Genomic DNA, 19,448 nt, shown 5'->3' with positions numbered 1-19,448 from the left:
AATTGAAATATAAAAATCATATGATCATCTCAATAGATGCAGAGAAGGCTTTTGATAAAATTCAACATCCATTTGTGATAAAAATTCTCCAGGTAGTAGACATAGAAGGATCATACCACAATGTAGCAAAGGCCATACACAACAAACCCACAGTAAACATTTTCAATGGTGAAAAACTGAAAGCATTTCCTGTAAGATCAGGAAAAAGACAAGTGTGCCCACTCTTGTCACTATTATTCAACATAGTTTTGGAAGTCTTATCCACAACAATCAGAAAAGAAATGGAAATAAAAGAAATCTAGAGTGGAAAAGAAGTAAAATTCTCATTGTCTGTAGACAACATGATGCTATAGATAGAAAATTACCAGTTAATCATTAAATATAGCAAAGTCACAGGATATAGTATTAATACACAGAAATCCCTTGCATTCTGATACACTAAAAATAAAAAATCAGAAAGAGAAATTAAAAGAAATAATCTCATCTGCCATTGCAACAGAAAGAATAAAATACCTAGGAATAGACCTAAATAAATAAACAAAAGACCTGTATGCAGAAAAGTATAAGACATTTTTGAAAGAAATCAAAGGTGACCCAAAGAGATGGAGAGATATACCATATCTCGGATTGGAAAAATCATTTTAAAAATCAATGTTGTGAAATGATTATACTACCCAAATCATTCTACAGGTTCAGCTAATCCCTATCAAACTATCAGTAGTGCTTTTCACAGAGTTAGAGCAAAAAATTTCAAAATATGTATGGAAACACAGGAGATTCTGAATAGACAAATCAATCTTGAGGGGAGGGAAAAAAAGAGCGAGAGGAATCAGTCTTCCTGTCTTCATACTATACTACAAAGCTACAGTCATCAATACAGTATGGTGCTGGCACAGAAACAGAAATATAGGCCAATGGAACAAGATAGAAAGCCCAGAGATAAGGCCATGCAACCATGAGCACCTTGACGTTGACAGAGAAGGAAAGAATATACAATGGAGAAAAAAACAGCCTCTTCAATACGTGTTTCTGGGAAAATTGGACAGCTACATGTAAATTAATGAACCTAGAACACCCACTAACACCATACACAAAAGTAAACTCAAAATGGATTAAAGGTTTACATGCAAGGCCAGAAACTATAAAACTCATAGAGGAAAACATAGAACACCCCTTGACATAAATCACAGTAGGATACTTTATGATTCATCTTCTAGAATAATGGAAATAAAAACAAAAATAAACAAGTGAGACCTAATTAAATTTAAAAGCTTTTGCACAGCAAAAAGCAAGGTGAAAAGACAATGCTCAGAATGGGAGAATATAATAGTAAATGAAACAGCTGACAAAGACTAAGCTCCAAAATATACAAGCAGCTGATGCAGCTCAATATCAGAAAAACAAACAACCAAATGAAAAAAAATGGACTGAAGACTCAAACATACATTTTTCCAAAGAAGACATACTCAGATGGTAAAGAATCTGCCTGGAATGCAGGAGACATGGGTGTGGAAGATTCACTGGAGAAGGAAATGGCAACCCACTCCAGTATACTTGCTGGCGAAATCCATGGACAGAGGAACCTGGCAGGCTACAGTATATAAGGTCACAAAGAGTCAGACACAATAGAGCAGCTAACACACACACACACACACACACACACACACACACACACACACACATACAATAAACACCTGAAAAGAAGTTCACCATCTCTCATTATTCAGTTCAGTTCAGTCTCTCAGTCATATCCGACTCTTTGTGACCCCATGAACCTCAGCATCCCAGGCCTTCCTGTCCATCACCAACTCCCTGAGTCTACTCAAACTCATGTCCATCGAGTCGGCGATGCCAACCAACCATCTTATCCTCTGTCGTCCCCTTCTCCTCCTTCCCCCAATCCCTCCAAGCATCAGGGTCTTTTCCAATGAGTCAACTCTTCACATCAGGTGGCCAAAGTATTGGAGTTTCAGCTTCAGCATCAGTCCTTCCAATGAACACCCAGGACTGATTTCCTTTAGGATGGATTGGTTGGATCTCCTTGCAGTCCAGGGGACTCTCAAGAGTCTTCTCCAACACCACAGTTCAAAAGCATCAATTGTTCTGTGCTCAGCTTTCCTCATAGTCCAACTGTCACATCCACACAGGACTACTGGAAAAACCATAGCCTTGACTAGATGGACATTTGTTGGCAAAGTAATGTCTCTGCTTTTTAATATACTATCTAGGTTGGTCATAACTTTCCTTCCAAGGAGTAAGCGTCTTTTAATTTCATGGCTGCGATCACCATCTCCAGTGATTTTGGAGCCCAGAAAAATAAAGTCTGCCACTGTTTCCATTGTTTCCCCATCTATTTCCCATGAAGTGATGCGACCAGATGCCATGATCTTAGTTTTCTGAATGTTGAGCTTTAAGCCAACTTTTTAACTCTCCTCTTTTACTTCATCAAGAGGCTTTTTAGTTTTTCTTCACTTTCTGCCATAAGGGTGGTGTCATCTGCATATCTCAGGCTATTGATATTTCTCCCGGCAGTCTTGATTCCAGCTTGTGCTTCTTCCAGCCCAGCATTTCTCATGATGTACTCTGCATATAATTTAAATAAGCAGGGTGACAATATACAGTCTTGACATACTCCTTTCCCTATTTGGAACCAGTCTGTTGTTCCACGTCCAATTCCAACTGTTGTTTCCTGACCTGCATAGTTTTCTCAAGAGACAGGTCAGGTGGTCTGATATTCCTATCTCTTTCAGAATTTTGCACAGTTTATTGTGATCCACATAGTCAAAGGATTTGGCATAGTCAATAAAGCAGAAATAGATGTTTTTCTGGAACTCTCTTGCTTTTTCGATGATCCAGCAGATGTTGGCAGTTTGATCTCTGGTTCCTCTGCCTTTTCTAAAACCAGCTTGAACATCTGGAAATTCACAGTTCACTTATTGCTGAAGCCTGGCCTGGAGAATTTTGAGCATTACTTTACTAGCATGTGAGATGAGTGCAATTGTGCAGTAGTTTGAGCAGTCTTTGAGATGGTCTTTCTTTGGGATTGGAATGAAAACTGACCTTTTCCAGTCCTGTGGCCACTGCTGAGTTTTCCACATTTGCTGGCATATTGAGTGCAGCACTTTCACAGCATCATCTTTTAGGATTTGAAATAGCTCAACTGGAATTCCATCACCTCCACTAGCTTTGTTTGTAGTGATGCTTTCTAAGGCTCACTTGACTCCACATTCCAGGATGTCTGACTCTAGGTGAGTGACCACACCATCGTGATTATCTGGGTCATGAAGATCTTTTTTCTATAGTTCTTCTGTGTAGTTTTGCCACCTTTCCTTAATATCTTCTGCTTTTGTTAGGTCCATACCATTTCTGTCCTTTATTGAGCCCATCTTTGCATGAAATGTTCCCTTGGTATCTCTAATTTTCTTGAAGAGATCTCTAGTCTTTCCTGTTCTATTGTTTTCTTCTATTTCTTTGTATTGATCGCTGAGGCAGGCTTTCTTGTTTCCCCTTGCTATTCTTTCGACTCTGCATTCAAATGGGTATATTTTTCCTTTTCTCCTTTGCTTTTCACTTGTCTTCTTTTCATAGCTATTTGTAAGGCCACCTCAGACAGCCATTTTGCTTTTTTGCATTTCTTTTTCTTGGGGATGGTATTGATCCCTGTCTCCTGTACAATGTCAAGAATCTCCCTCCATAATTCATCAGGCACTCTGTCTATCAGATCTAGTCCCTTAAATCTTTTTCTCACTTCCACTGTATAATCATAAGGAGAAATGCAAATCAGAACTACAATGAAGTATCACTTCACACCACTCAAAATGGCTATCATCAAAAAATGTACAAGTAATACAATGTACAAGCTTGGAAAGGGTGTGGAGAAAAGGGAAACCTCTTTCATAGTTGATGGGAATAAAAGTGGATACAGCCACTATGGAGAACGGTATGGCGATTCCCTAAAGAAACAAACAACTAGTAATCACACTACCATATTACCCAACAATTCCACTACTGTGTATACACCCTGAGGAAGCCATAATTGAAAAATATGCACATACCCCAATTTTCACTGCAGTACTGTTTCGATAAATGGATGAATGGATAAAGAAGTGGTACAAACATCAATGGAATAAAAAGCAATAAGTTTGAGTCAATTCTAATGAGGTGGGTGAACCTAGAGCTTATTATCTAGAGTGAATAAGTCAGAAAGAGAAAAACAGATATTGTATGATAACACATATATATGAAATCTATAAAGATTCTACTGATGAACCTGTTTGCAGAGCAGCAATGGAGATGCAATCATAGAGAACAGACATTTGGACCCAATGGGGGAAGGAGAGGGAGGTATGAATTTAAAAAGTAACATCGAAACATAAATATTACGATATGTAAAATACACAGCCAGTGGGAATTTGCTGTAAGATCCAGGGAGCTCAAACCCTGGGCTCTGTGAAACCCTAGAGGGGTGGGATGGTGTGGGAGTTGAGAGAAAGTTTCAAGAGGGAGGAGACATATGTAGGCCTGTGGCTGATTCATGTTTATGTAGGACGGAAACTAACACAATGTTGTAAAGCAATTACCCTCCCATTAAATATTTTAAAAATTCCTTGGATTTCATAGATTAAAGAGGCCTCTGCCTTGGTGTTTTTTGATGCCCCACAGTCATTTCTGAGCCATTTTCTAAAAAACATTATTACTTTTACATGATGCTACCTATCTTTTCTAGTCCAAGAGTCTATCAGATCTTGACCTTCAAGTCATTCTTTCTTTTCATTTTTCTTTAAATCCTTCCAAGGATAAATGGGATTGGGGAACAAATCTGAGTTTTTAGATTCATTTTCTCCATCTTCATTAGTAAATGAACTATTTCTTCTTGGTCACCTGTTTCCTTCTTCTTCTTTTTTATCCATAACAGTATCCTGAGATGCCTTTCTTACATCTAACCCTCACTTACAATTCATATTTCATAATTCTTTAGCACATATTCTGTCACTTTTTTTCTTTAGGGACTCTTTCTTTAAGGAGAGCCATAAACATATCTTTTCTAGATACTCTGTTAATTGCTTTTGTTGCATTCCCTGTCTTCCTTTTCTTTCACAATTCCATTTTACTAATTTACCCAGTTGCTGGACTTTATCAATTACTACATTAATGGGAATGCCCATCCCATTTAACAGAAGGGTTAAAATGACATGTTTATAACTGGAAAGAGCCGTTTTAAAGATCTTGTTTTTCATCTGTACTATTTAAGGCATTTGTGACATTTCATCTACATGCCCTGCAAAGATGGCACTTTTCATTCATAGCCTCCCCCTTCAGTCTCTGAACACAGTAGTTTAAAGTATACCAAGGGGGATCACTTCCAGCCAAAGTGGGTTCTAAAGAATATTTCTTAATGCACCCTTCAATCACCACTTCTGGCAGATTTGAGTCTCCAGGACTTTTTACTTTTATTTCTAAAAGCTTGTTGCACAAAAGAGTCATTGCTGATAGTGTCAAATTTATTTGCATCATCCTCATCTATGAGAATTTCAGCTGCCCCAGTATCATATATGCACACTACTCAGGAAAAGAGGGCTCTCCAGACCTCTTAACAGATCTGCTTATGACATCATTAATTTAATGCTGGGTGTAATCCTCAAGGGTGTCTTTCCTAAGTATCATTATAGATCAACATGCATGAACAACATGGAAACCACAAATCAAACACATACAATAGAGTCACAAACGCCAATTACACAATAGACCAGTTAGACTTAATTGATATCTACAAGACACTAACCACATCCATAAAAAGCAGAATACACATTCTTTTCAAGTGAACATGGAATGTTCTCCAGGATAGACCAAATCTAGCTCACAAAACAAGCTTCAATAATTTAAGAAGATAGAAAATATACCAAGTATTGTTCCAGACCACAACTGTATGAAACAAAAATCAACTACAGAGAGAAGAAAGATTTAAAAAAAAATATGCAGACTAGACAACATGACACTAAAAAAGTCATTGGCTCAGTGATGAAATCAGAAAACATCTCAAGAAAAAAATCAATGAAAGCATTAGTTTATAAAATCTATGAGATGTAGTAAAAGCAGTTCTAAGAGAGAAGTTCATAGCAATACATGTGTTACTCTAGAAACAAGAAAAACTCATATAACCTAACTGATCATCTAAAAGAATTAGAAGAAAACAAAGCCTAAAGTCAGCAGAAGGAAGGAAATAATAAAGATCAGAGAGGAAATGAACAAAGTAGAGATTTCAAAAAATAGAAAAGATCAATGAAACCCAAAATTATTTTTTTGAAAAGATAAAATTGACAAACCTCTGGCCAGACTCACTGAGAAAAAATGAGAGATGGCCCAAATGAACAAAATAAGAAATGAAGGAGGAGAACTAACAACCAATACCACCAATATACAAAAAAAAAAAAAAAAAAAAAAAATGCCCAACAAGTTGGGTAACCTGTAAGAAATGGACTAATTTCTACAAACTTGCAGTCTGCTAAGACTGAGTCAAGAAGGAGCAGATAATCTAAACAGATTGATCTGTTAGAAGTAAAACAATCTGTAATTTAAAAACCTCCCTGCAAACAAAAGTTCAGGACCAGAAGGCTTTACAGAGGAACTCTTCCAAGCATACATAGAAAAATATATACCTATCCTCAAGCTATTTAAAAAAATTAAAAAGCAGGGAACACTATTATCTTGACATCAAAATCAGATGAAAACACTACAAAAAAAAAAAAAAGAAAATTATGGCCAATATATTTGATGAGTATAGATTAAAATTATCAACAAAATATTAGCAAACTGAATCCAACAATGCATACAAAGGATCACAAACCATCATCAAATTGAATTTATTCCAAGGTCACAAGGATGCTTCAATTTATGCAAATAAATCAATATAATACACCACATTAACAAAAGGAAAGACAAAAACTATACGATTATCTCAATAGATGAAAAAAAGGCATTTAACAAAATTCAACATCCATTTATGATAAAAACTTTCATCAAAGTGGGTATAGAGGGAACATAATTCACCATAGTAAAGGTCTTTTACAACAAACTCACTGACACTATAATACTAAAAGCTGAACCCCTTCTCACTAAAATTAGGAACAAGACAAAGATGCCCACTCTCATTGCTTCTATTTAGCATAGTATTGGAAGTCCTAGCAACAGTAATCACACAAGAAAAAGAAGCTATCCAAATTGAAAGGAAGAGATAAGATGGTTACTATTTGCAGATGACAGGATACACTATACAGAGAACCTTAAAATCTCCACCCTAAAACTATTAGAACTAATACATGAATTCGCCAAGTTTGCAGGATGCAAGGTTAATATAAAAAAATCTGTTTTGCTTCTACATATTAATAATCAAACATCAGAAAGGAAAGTAAAAAAAAAAATACCATTTGAAAAACAGCTAGGAATAAAATTAACCAAGGAGATGAAAGACCTATTTACCAAAAACTATAAAACATTGATAAACAAAACTGAAGATGATTCAAATAAATGAAAAAAATATCCCATGCTCTTTTGATTAGATTGGAAGAATCAATATTATTAAAATAAGCAAACTACCCAAAGAGATCTGCAGACTTAATGCAATTTCTCTCAAAATACCCAGAAGAATTTTCATAGAACTAAAACAGATAATTCTGAAATTTATACAAAATCTCAAATTGCTAAAGCAATTCTGGGAGAAAAGAATAAAGCTGGAATTATAATCTTCCAGACTTTAGGACTATAATCCCAAACTATGGTAATCAAAATAGGGTGGTATTAGCACACACAGAAAAAAAACAGAACATCAGAACATAAATGAATGGAACAGAAATAGAGAGCCCAGAAATAAATCCACACATCTATGGTCAGTCTATAAAGGGGGAAGACTTTATAATGGATAAAAGACAGTCTCTTCAAGAAAAAGTACAGGGAATGCTGGACAGCTACTTGTGAAACAATAAAATTAGAACTTTTCCTCAAACAATATACAATACTAAAGTGAAAATGGTTTAAAGACCAAAATTTAAGACACGACACCATAAAAATCCTAGAAGAGAGCATAGGCAGAACACTCTTTGACATAAACTCTAGCAACACATTTTCAGATTGGTCTGCTAGGGAAAAATAAATAAAAGCAAAAATAAACAAATGAGACATTTAAAATTAAAAGAAATTACATCACAAAGGCAACCATCAACAAAACAGATGACCTATAGAATGGGAGAAAATATTTGCAAGCAATGAAACCAACAAGGGGTTACTATTCAAAATATTCAAATAACTCATGCAATTCAATATTAAATAAGCAACCCAATTAAGCTGGGGGCAAAAGACCTGACTAGACATTTTCTAAAGAAACCACATAGATGGCTAACAGGCACATGAAAAGATGCTCAACATTGCTCATACCAGAGAAATGCAAAAAGCACCATGAGATGTCACCTCACACCAGTCAGAATAGCCATCATCAAAACGCCTACAATTAATAAATGCTGGAGAGGGTGTGGAGGGAAAAAAAAAAACCTCCTACACTGTTGCTTGGAATATAAATTGGTGGAGCAGTCTGGAAAACAGTATAGTGGTTCCTTAAAAAACTAAAAGTAGAACTACCATATGATCCAGCCATTCCACTCCTGAGTATGTATCCAAAAAAGAGGTTCTCAAAAATGCAAATGAAGACAAATCTCTGACTATAGCAAACCATAAGCTGATGTCATGTAATTAATTTTATACATTAATGAGTTTTGCAGCAGAACAATATTCTAATTTAGTTCTGCCAAAGTCAAGTGAGACCATATCACACCTTCCCATTTGGCACGTACAAAATTACCCTCAGCTCCTTGTCCATTTTACAACATCCTCATGCTCTTGAGATGTGACAGATCAACAGTGGAGCAAACATCAATGATAGATTGATTTAGCTACTTGCCTATGACTTGATAGAAAACACAGGAGCTGTGTAGCAAATTACAATGAAGCTTCCCAGTCCCAGTAATGAGGTTGGTAAAGCTTCTTTTGTGCTCGTCTTTTTTTTTTCTGCAAGGCCCTTAAACTTGCACCTGCTCCCTCTCCAAGAAAGCAATGCCTGCATACCAACTTACTAGGCAAACAGTCACACACGACTATTGAGAAACTAGATACTCCTCTGTCAGCTCACATGGAGCACTTTATTAATGCCACATTTGAGTCAGTCTTATTAAGCAAACAAACTAGTTAAGAGCTCTGGCACAGAGCATTGATGCACTCTGTGAGGTCCATGATTTGCATTTGAAGGATAAGATTCAGTGTTCATAGTCAATCACAAGTGAAACTACTACTTTGAGGGGCATATTAAATAAACCAGTAATCTTGGCATCAAGATGCTCATACTTTGAGCTCTAGACGTTGTTCTTTCACTGTCACTTATACAAACATGAAGTCAAACTGATACGACTTGGTGAAAACAGTCCTTTTATGTGAGGTTCCACCAATAATTTTTATTCATTTCTTTCTAAAGATAATGAGCTCGTGGTACTAAAGACTGATGGAAATTAATAGAACAAAAACTAAACCTGCCTCCACCACCATTCAATTTTCTTCCCCAGGTTCTTCCCAAACCATCACTATATAAAAGGCTCCAAAGAAAAGCGTTTCAAAAACCACTGAAATAACCAAGGAACCAAATCATACTAACCTTTTGACTGATTTTTAAGGCACTGATCTCAGGAAATCTCACTATTGTTCTCTCCATGCAGATCAAAGCTGAAAATGAGCAACAGCACTGAGAAGCAGTATGTGTGGTCAAAACAAAAGACAAAAGAATGGTGAGCAGATCTGGGTCAACAGAATTTGGTCTGAATATGAAAGTAAAAAGCATTGCACATTTAAAAATTTTTGGTCATCAATGCATGACAATGATTATGTTCTAAAAATCTAGGTTTTCACACAGTAAGTCTATTCCCTATTACATATATTTGACAGCACTTGACTTTTCTAGCTAATAATTATACCTTTTTTCTATCAATCTGCTTCCTGCTATGTTCACAGCAAATTATTCCCCCTTTTTCCTTTTGCAATTAACTGTATGGTTTGTTTAATTGATCCTTCCACAGTTTGGATATCTTTTTCCAAATTGTTACTATTCCTTTTAAATTGTGATTTGGTATTTAGGAAAATTTTACTTTTCAACTGCACAAAAGCAAAATAATAATAACTACATTCTTGAACCTCTTTTTGATTCTTGGACCCAATTCCCACCACATCAAAAACAAACAATTCTAGAGTGTCTGAGAATTCAGCTCAGTTCTGACACTTTCTACCCAGAGGCAGCATCACATTCTACAGGTCACAGATTCAAGACTACAAGGCTAAATTCAGACGGCAGTCACATGCCCAAATTGCTGCTATAAATAAGAAGTCCCCATGACCCCTTCCTCTGGTTCAGTTAATTTGCTAGAGCAACTCACAGAACCCATAGCAATATTTTCCTTACCAGATTACCAACTTATTACAACAAGATATAACTCAGAAACAGTCAGATGAAAGCTATACACAGGGCAAGGCACAGAGCTTCCATGCTTTTTCCAGGCACTTCACCATCTCAGCACTTCCAACCTGGAGGTTTTCCAAACACTGTCCTTTTGGGGTTTTACCAAGGCCTCATTACTTAGGATGATTGATGAAATCCTTGTCCATTGGCAACTAATTCAATCTCCAACTCCCTTTCACCTCCCCCAAGATCAGAGGGATGGTACTGAAAATTCCCATCCATTCCCAAAGCTAGAGGACATGAAGGAATTCCATTTGAGCTATTTCAAATCTGAAAAGATGATTCTGTGAAAGTGCTTCACTCAATATGCCAGCAAATTTGGAAAATGCAGCAGAGGCCACAGGACTGGAAAAGATTAGTTTTCATTCCAATCACAAAGAAAGACAATGCCAAACAATATTCAAATTACCACACAATTGCACTCAAATCACACGCTAGCAAAGTAATGCTCAAAATTCTCCAAGCCAGGCTTCAACAGTACATGAACCGTGAACTTCCAGATGTTAATGTTGGATTTAGAAAAGGCAGAAGAAGAAGAGATCAAATTGCCAACATCCATTGGAACATCAAAAAAGCATGAGAGTTCCAGAAAAACATCTACTTCTGCTTTATTGACCATGCCAAACCCTTTGACTGTGTGGATCACCACAAGTTGTGGAAAATTCTTCAACAGATGGGAATACCAGACCACCTGACCTTTCTCTTGAGAAATCTGTATGCAGGTCAGGAAGCAACAGTTAGAATTTGACATGGGAACAACAGACTTGTTCCACATCAGGAAAGGAGTACATCAAGGCTGTATATTGTCACCCTTCTTACTTAACTTATATGCAGAGTACAGCATGAGAAATGCTGGACTGGATGAAGCACAAGCTGGAAACAAGATTGCCAGAAGAAATATCAATAACATCAGATATGCAGATGACACCACCCTTATGTCAGAAAGTGAAGAAGAACTAAAGAGCCTCTTGATGAAAGTAAAAGAGGAGAGTGACAAAAATGGCTTAAAACTCAACATTCAGAAAACTAAAATCATGGCATCCAGTACCATCACTTCATGGTAAAGAGATGGGGAGACAATGGAAACAGTGACAGACTTTATTGTTTTGGGCTCCAAAGTCACTGCGGATGGTGACTGTAGCCTTGAAATTCAAAGATGCTTGCTCCTTGGAAGAAAAGCTATGACCAAACTGGACAGCATATTAAAAAGCAGAGACCTTACTTTGCCAACAAAAGTCCGTCTAGTCAAAGTTATTGTTTTTCCAGTAGTCATGTATGGATGTGAGAGTTGGACTCTAAAGAAAGCTGAGTGCCAAAGATTTGATGCTTTTGAACTGTGGTGTTGGAGAAGACTCTTGAGAGTCCCTTGGACTGCAAGGAGATCCAACCAGTCCATCCTAAAGGAAATCAGTCCTGAATATTCATTGGACGGACTGATGCTAAAGCTGAAACTCTGATACTTTGGCCACCTGATGCAAAGAACTGGCCCATTTGAAAATACCCTGATGCTGGGAAAGATTGAAGGCAGGAGGAGAAGGGGATGGTAGAGGATGAGATGGTTGGATGGCATCACCGACTCGATGGACATGAGTTTGAGTAAGCACCTGGAGTTGGTGATGGACAGGGAAGTCTGGCACGTTCCAGTACATGGAGTCACAAAGAGTTGGACACGACTGAGCAACTGAAATGAACTGAACTGAATCACAGAATTTGTTCTCCAGGCAAATACCTTCATCTTTTGGTGGGGCCCCAATGTCATCTCATTAACATAAAAGAGACATCTTTATTGATTCTTTCATTTAGGAAACTCCAAGAGTGTTAGGAGTTCTGTGACAGAAATGTGAAAAAAAACACAAATATATATTTCTTATTATAAACCATAACATCCTAAAGCCCTTATTTGTGCCATTCAGTATGTTAAGTACTTTACAGAATTATCTCTTATGAAACGCATTTAATAATTATTATCTCAGTTTAAGAAAGAAAGTGAGGAGCAGGGAACCTAAATAAAGACTTAATTTACAATGTTGAAGAGTCAAGATACAAACCCAGAAGTCTTTCATTCCCAAGTTTTTGCTGAAAGATAATACAGTTGAGTTGATATTAGTGAAGCATGTCATTGTATTTGGTATACCATATTATAATATGCACCATATTATATACATTATTTCTTTGGTTCTAAGAAATATTCTCCCCACATTTAAAAATTTCTGGAATCAGAATGCTTCTTAACATTGATGTATTAAATGTTATTCACTCAGTCATGTCCAACTCTTTGTGATCCCATGGACTACAGCCCGCCAGGCTTCTCTGTCCATGGAATTTTCTAGGCAGGAATACTGGAGCGAGTAGCCATTCCCTTCTTCAGGGCATCTTCCTGACCCAGGAATGGAACCCAGGTCATGGACTATAGCCCACCAGGCTTCTCTGTCCATGGAATTTTCTAGGCAGGAATACTGGAGCGAGTAGCCATTCCCTTCTTCAGGGCATCTTCCTGACCCAGGAATGGAACCCAGGTTTCCTGCATTGTAGGCAGATTCTTTACTGTATGAGCTACCAAGGAGACCCATAAAATTGACATGGACAAATATTAGAGTGGTGTTACTATGCCCCTCCCTAATCCCTGCAAAAGAGTTGTTATTAAGAAGCATATTGAGAGATCTGCACAGGCTGGGCTTGTGAAAGGATCAACATGCCTTTAGCTAGAGAGTTACTGCATCCTTCCTTGGACGAGGAAAAGAAAAAACATAAAAAGAAACGGCTGGTTCAAAGTCCAAATTCTTACTTCATGGATGTAAAATGTCCAGGTTTCCACAAGATTACCACAGTTTTCAACCACGCTCAGACAGTAGTGCTTTGTGTAGGCTGTTCAACAGTGCTGTCCCAGCCAACAGGAGGAAAAGCCAGACTCACAGAAGACTGTTCATTTAGAAGGAAGCAACACTAATGATCCACACAACTTCTTGAATTTGTGTTCTATTGCAGAAAGCCTTATCAGTTCATTAATTCCAGTTAATCTACCAAGATAATGTAATTATATTTAATTTTGTAAGGTATACAGCAGCACTCTTTTGGTGTCAGTTATGGGCAAAAAAAAAAAAAAAGAGGCATATCTTACAGATAACAGCAAAGTAGAATTAGAGAAACATCTAATTTATGCTTAATTGTTTCCAGGATTCAACCACCTGTCTGCACATCAATAAATTATTACTGAAAATTCTGGCATCTGTCGCCCCAACTGACTCTGGTAATACTTAGGCCCTCAAGATGTTCACATCTATGTTCACTAATATCTCTACAGATAGGGACTAATACTGCCCATCTGGATGAAATACAGCTTTTATCCCCATGTTTCACAGATATCTTTGACAAAAGAGGTTTTGTTGCATCTGCCTGGAGCTTTCTCACTGTGGAATCTAACCAAGGGACCAAGCAAAGAAATAGATTCCACTCTGGCCTCCCTACCATGTCCATCTCTAGATGCTCCTATAGAAACCTCCTCTCATTTTACTTAGGAAACAAAAATCTAATGTCTTTGCAGCATTATTCACAGACATTTATTGAAACAATCTAAGCATCTAACTTTACTAGCATGTGAGATAAGAGCAATCTTGCGGTAGTTTGAGCATTCTTTGGCATTGCCTTTCTTTGGGATTGGCATTGCCTTTCTTTGGGATTGGAATGAAAAGTAATGCTCAAAATTCTCCAAGCCAGGCTTTAGCAATATGTGAACCGTGAACTTCCAGATGTTCAAGCTGGTTTTAGAAAAGGCAGAGGAACCAGAGATCAAATTGCCAACATCTGCTGGATCATTGAAAAAGCAAGAGAGTTCCAGAAAAACATCTATTTCTGCTTTATTGACTATGCAAAAGCCTTTGACTGTGTGGATCACAATAAACTGTGGAAAATTCTGAAAGAGATGAGAATACCAGACCACCTGACCTACCTTGTGAGAAACCTGGATGCAGGTCAGGAAGCAACAGTTAGAACTGGACATGGAACAACACACTGGTTCCCAGTAGGAAAAGGAGCATGTCAAGGCTGTATATTGTCACCCTGCTTATTTAACTTCTATGCAGAGTACATCATGAGAAACACTGGGCTGGAAGAAGCACAAGCTGGAATTAAGGTTGCTGGGAGAAATATCAGTAACCTCAGATATGCAGATGACATCACCCTTATGGCAGAAAGTGAAGAGGAACTAAAAAGCCTCTTGATGAAAGTGAAAGAGGAGAGTTAAAAAGTTGGCTTAAAACTCAACATTCAGAAAACTAAGATCATGGCATCTGGTCCCATCACTTCATGGGAAATAGATGGGGAAATAGTGGAAACAGTGTCAGACTTTATTTTTGGGGGCTCCAAAATCAGTGCAGATGGTGATTGCAGGCATGAAATTAAAAGACGCTTCTCTTTGGAGGGAAAGTTATGACCAACCTAGATAGCATATTAAAAAGCAGAGACATTACTTTGCTAACGAAGGTCTGTCTAGTCAAGGCTATGGTTTTTCCAGTGGTCATGTATGGATGTGAGAGCTGGACTGTGAAGAAAGCTGAGTGCCAAATAATTGATGCTTTTGAACTGTGATTTGGAGAAGACTCTTGAGAGTCCCTTGGACTGCAAGGAGATCCAACCAGTCCATTCTAAAGGAGATCAGTCCTAGGTGTTCATTGGAAGGACTGATGCTGAAGCTGAAACTCCAATACTTTGGCCACCTCATGTGAAGAGTTGACTCATTGGAAAAGACCTTGATGCTGGGAGGGATTGGGGGCAGGTGGAGAAGGGGACGACAGAGGATGAGATGGCTGGATGGCATCACTGACTCGATAGGCATGAGTTTGAGTAAACTCCGGGAGTTGGTGATGGACAGGGAGGTCTGGCGTGCTGCGATTCACGGGGTCGCAAAGAGTCAGACATGACTGAGCAACTGAACTGAACTGAACTGAAGCATCTAACTATGGATGAATGAAGATGAGATATATATGTGTACGCACACACAGGAATATTATTCAGTCATGAGAAAGAAAGAAATTCTGCCATTTGAAACAACACTGATGAAATTTGAGGACATTATTCTAAGAGAAATATGTTGACAGTGAAAAAAATTCTATATGAATATCATATATTTAATCTAAAAGTCAAACTTAAAGAAACAGAGTATAGAATTGTGGTCATAGGGGTTAGGAAGCAGGGGGAAATGTTGGTCAAATGGTACAGACATCCAGTTATAAGATGAATACTTGTGGGTATCTAATATACAGCACAGTGATTGTAGTCTAACAATAGTGTATCACATCCTTGAAAGGTGCTATAAGAATAAATTTTAAATGTTCCCATCATACACACAAAAAGCAATTATGTGAGGTCATCAAAGTGTTAGCTAAATGTAAGGTGGTAATCATTTTGCACAATCATTGAAAACCACAATCACAGAAAACTAACCAACCTGATCACATGGACCACAGCCTTGTCTAACTCAATGAAACTATGATCCATGCCATGTAGAGTCACCCAAGATGGACGGGTCATGGTGGAGAGTTCTGACAAAACGTAATCCACTAGAGAAGAGAATGGCAAACCACTTCAGTATTCTTGCCTTGAGAACCCCATGAACAGTATGAAAAGAAAAAAGATAGGACACTGAAAGGTGAACTCCGCCGGTCATAGGTGCCCAATATGCTACTGGAGGTCAGTGGAGAACTAACTCCAGAAAGAATGAAGAGACGAAGACTAAGCAAAAACAACACGCAGTTGTGGATGTGACTGGTGATGGAAGGAAGGTCCGATGTTGTAAAGAGCAATATTGCATAGAAACCTGGAATGTTAGGTCCATGAATCAAGGCAAATTAGAGGTGGTCAAACAGGAGATGGCAAGAGTGAATATTGGCATTTGAAGAATAAGGTGACTAAAATGGACTGGAATGGGTAAATTTAACTCAGATGACCATTATATCTACTCCCGTGGGTGAGAATCCCTTAGAAGAAATGCAATAGCCATCATAGGCAACAAGAGAATCCGAAATGTAGTACTTGGATGCAATCTCAAAAATGACAGAATCATCTCTGTTCGATCTCAAGGCAAACCATTCAATATCACAGTAATCCTAGACTATGCCCCGACCGGTAATGATGAAGAAGCTGAAGTTGAATGGTTCTTTGAAGACCTACAAGACCTTCTAGAACTAACACCCCAAAAAGATGTTCTTTTCATTATAGGGAACTGAAATGCAAAAGTAGGAAGTCAAGAGATACCTGGAATAATAGGCAAATTTGGCCTTGGAGTACAAAATGAAGCAGGGTAAAGGCTAACAGAGTTTTGGCCAGAGGACACACTGGTCATAGCAAACACTCTCTCCCAACAACACAAGGGAAGGCTCTACACATGGACATCACCAGATGGTCAATACTGAAATCATTGATTACACTCTTTGCAGCCAAAGATGGAGAAGCTCTATACAGTCAGCAAAAACAAGACCATCTGACTGTGGCTCAGATCATGAACTGCTTATTGCAAAATTCTGACTTTAATTGAAAAATGTAGGGAAAACCACTAGACCATTCAGGTATAACCTAAATCAAATCCATTACGATTATATAGTAGAAGTGAAATAGATTCAAGGGATTAGATCTGATAGACAGAGTGCCTGAAGAACTATGGACGAAGGTTTGTGACATTGTACAGGAGGCAGTGATCAAGACCATCCCAAGAAAAAGAAAGGCAAAATGGTTGTCTTAGGAGGTCTTACAAATAGCTATGAAAATAAGAGAAGTGAAAGGCAAAGGAGAAAAGGAAAGATATACCTATTTGAATGTAGGGTTCCACAGAATAGCATGGAGAGATAAGAAAGATTTCCTCAGTGATCAATGCAAAGAAATAGAGGAAAACAATAGAATGGGAAAGACTAGAGATCTCTTAAAGAAAATTACATATACCAAGGGTTTTAGAAAATGCAGAGGAATCAGAGATCAAATTGCCCATATCTGCTGGATCATCAAAAAAGCAAGAGAGTTCCAGAAAAACATCTATTTCTGCTTTATTGACTAAGCCTTTGACTATGTGGATCACAATGAACTGGAAAATTCTGAAAGAGATGGGATTACCAGACTACCTGATCTTCCTCTTGAGAAACCTGGATGCAGGTCAGGAAGCAACAGTTAGAACTGGACATGGAACAACAGACTGGTTCCAAATAGGAAAAGGAGTATGCAAGGCTGTATATTGTCACCCTGGTTATTTAACTTATATGCAGAGTACATCATGAGAAACACTGGGCTGGAGGAAGCTGGAATCAAGATTGCTGGGAGAAATATCAATAACCTCAGATATGTAGATCGACACCACCTTTATGGCAGAAAGTGAAGAAGAACTAAAGAGACTCTTGATGAAAGTGAAAGAGGAGGGTTAAAAAAGTTGGGTTAAATCTCAAATTCAGAAAACTAAGACCGTGGCATCCCGTCCCATCACTTCATGGCAAATAGATGGGGGAAAATGGAAACAGTGAACGACTTTATTTTCTTGGATGAAAAGCTATGACAAACCTAGACAACATATCAAAAAGCAGAGACATAACTTTGCTGACAATGGTCCATATAATCAAAACTATTGCTTTTCCAGTAATCATGTATGGATGTTAGAGTTGGACTATAAAGAAAGCTGAGCATCAAAGAATTGATGCTTTCGAACTGTGGTGTTGGAGAATACTCTGGAAAATTCCTTGGTCTACAAGATCAAACCAGTCAATCCTAAAAGAAATCAGTCCTGAATATTCATTCTAAGGACTGATGCTGAAGCTGAAGCTCTAATACTTTAACCACCTGATGCAAAGAACTGACTCATTAGTAAAGACCTTCATGCTGGGAGAGACTGAAGGTAGGAGGAGAAGGGGATGACAGAGGATGAGGTCGTTGGATGGCATCATCAACATGAATTTGAGCAAGCTCTGGGTGTTGGTGATGGACAGGGAAGCCTGGCGTGCTGCAGTCTGTGGGGTTGCAAATAGTCAGACAGAACTGAGAGACTGAACTGACTGAACACTTAAATTGGTGGACTGAGTAATGTCTATGTTGATAAACATTCATCAGAAGTATCCTTTTTTTTTTCATTTTCTCATCAAGAAAAAAAATGAATATGAAATTTTTGTCTTTAATTTTGCATCTGAGTCACCAGGGAAGCCCCCATACAGTTTTTCAAAACTGGGAGATAGGCAGTTTTAAAGTCATCTTCCTTTTATCTCTACAAGTCAAGTCACTTGTATATATACAAGTGTATACAAGTCACTTGTAATACAAATCGCTTGTATCTATATACAAGCCAAGAACTAAGAAGAACTTTAAGACATTAAAGCGAAATTCTCTTAAGGGAAAATACATTAGGACAGGTAAAATAATGTCTGTAGATCTGAGGGTAAAAATAGCGGTAAAACTACATTTTCAAAAAATTCTCTGCTTACTCCCAAAGAAACACTTTGATCACCAGTGATGTCTGAAATACACCCATAGACATCTTGTAGAATGTGTCCGATAATTTTTAGCATTACCCTTTGGACTCAGAGAATGTCCAACTATTCATTCATTTATGGACACAAAAACTATTTTAAAGAAATATTTACTAAACATTTTCATTTCTTCTTCCCCACATTTAAAAGTCTAGAACCTCCCTTCATCAGTATTCCTCAACACCACCAGCTAATCTCATGATGATTTTCAAGGAACTCTTACATGTGATTCCATCCAGCTTGCTCACCCCAGAGTGCTTTCGGATCTAAATGTGAGCTTCAGTAGCTCTTCCTCAAGACACACACATGCACACATACACACACACATCCTTCAGCAAGGCAAATTTCTCATTAAAATCAAGTATGTTGTGAATAACAACAAAAACTACCTGCAGGGAGCTTATGAATTT

The 19,448-nt window shown here is 37.8% G+C and overlaps 1 protein-coding gene across 1 annotated transcript; it reads left to right on the top strand.

Moving 5' to 3' along the window:
• Positions 1–13,205: 13,205 nt before the first annotated feature.
• Positions 13,206–13,644, top strand: LOC122702410 (40S ribosomal protein S27-like). The gene has a single exon (XM_043916411.1). It carries the CDS (start codon positions 13,239–13,241, stop codon positions 13,491–13,493), a length of 255 nt encoding a protein of 84 aa, XP_043772346.1. The 5' UTR covers positions 13,206–13,238; the 3' UTR covers positions 13,494–13,644.
• The last annotated feature ends 5,804 nt before the right edge of the window (positions 13,645–19,448 follow it).

Source organism: Cervus elaphus, chromosome 1, assembly GCF_910594005.1.
Source record: "Cervus elaphus chromosome 1, mCerEla1.1, whole genome shotgun sequence".
Taxonomy (NCBI): Eukaryota; Metazoa; Chordata; class Mammalia; order Artiodactyla; family Cervidae; genus Cervus; species Cervus elaphus.
The sequence above is the reverse complement of the archived record's forward strand: the minus strand, read 5'-3'. Positions and strand labels throughout refer to the sequence as shown.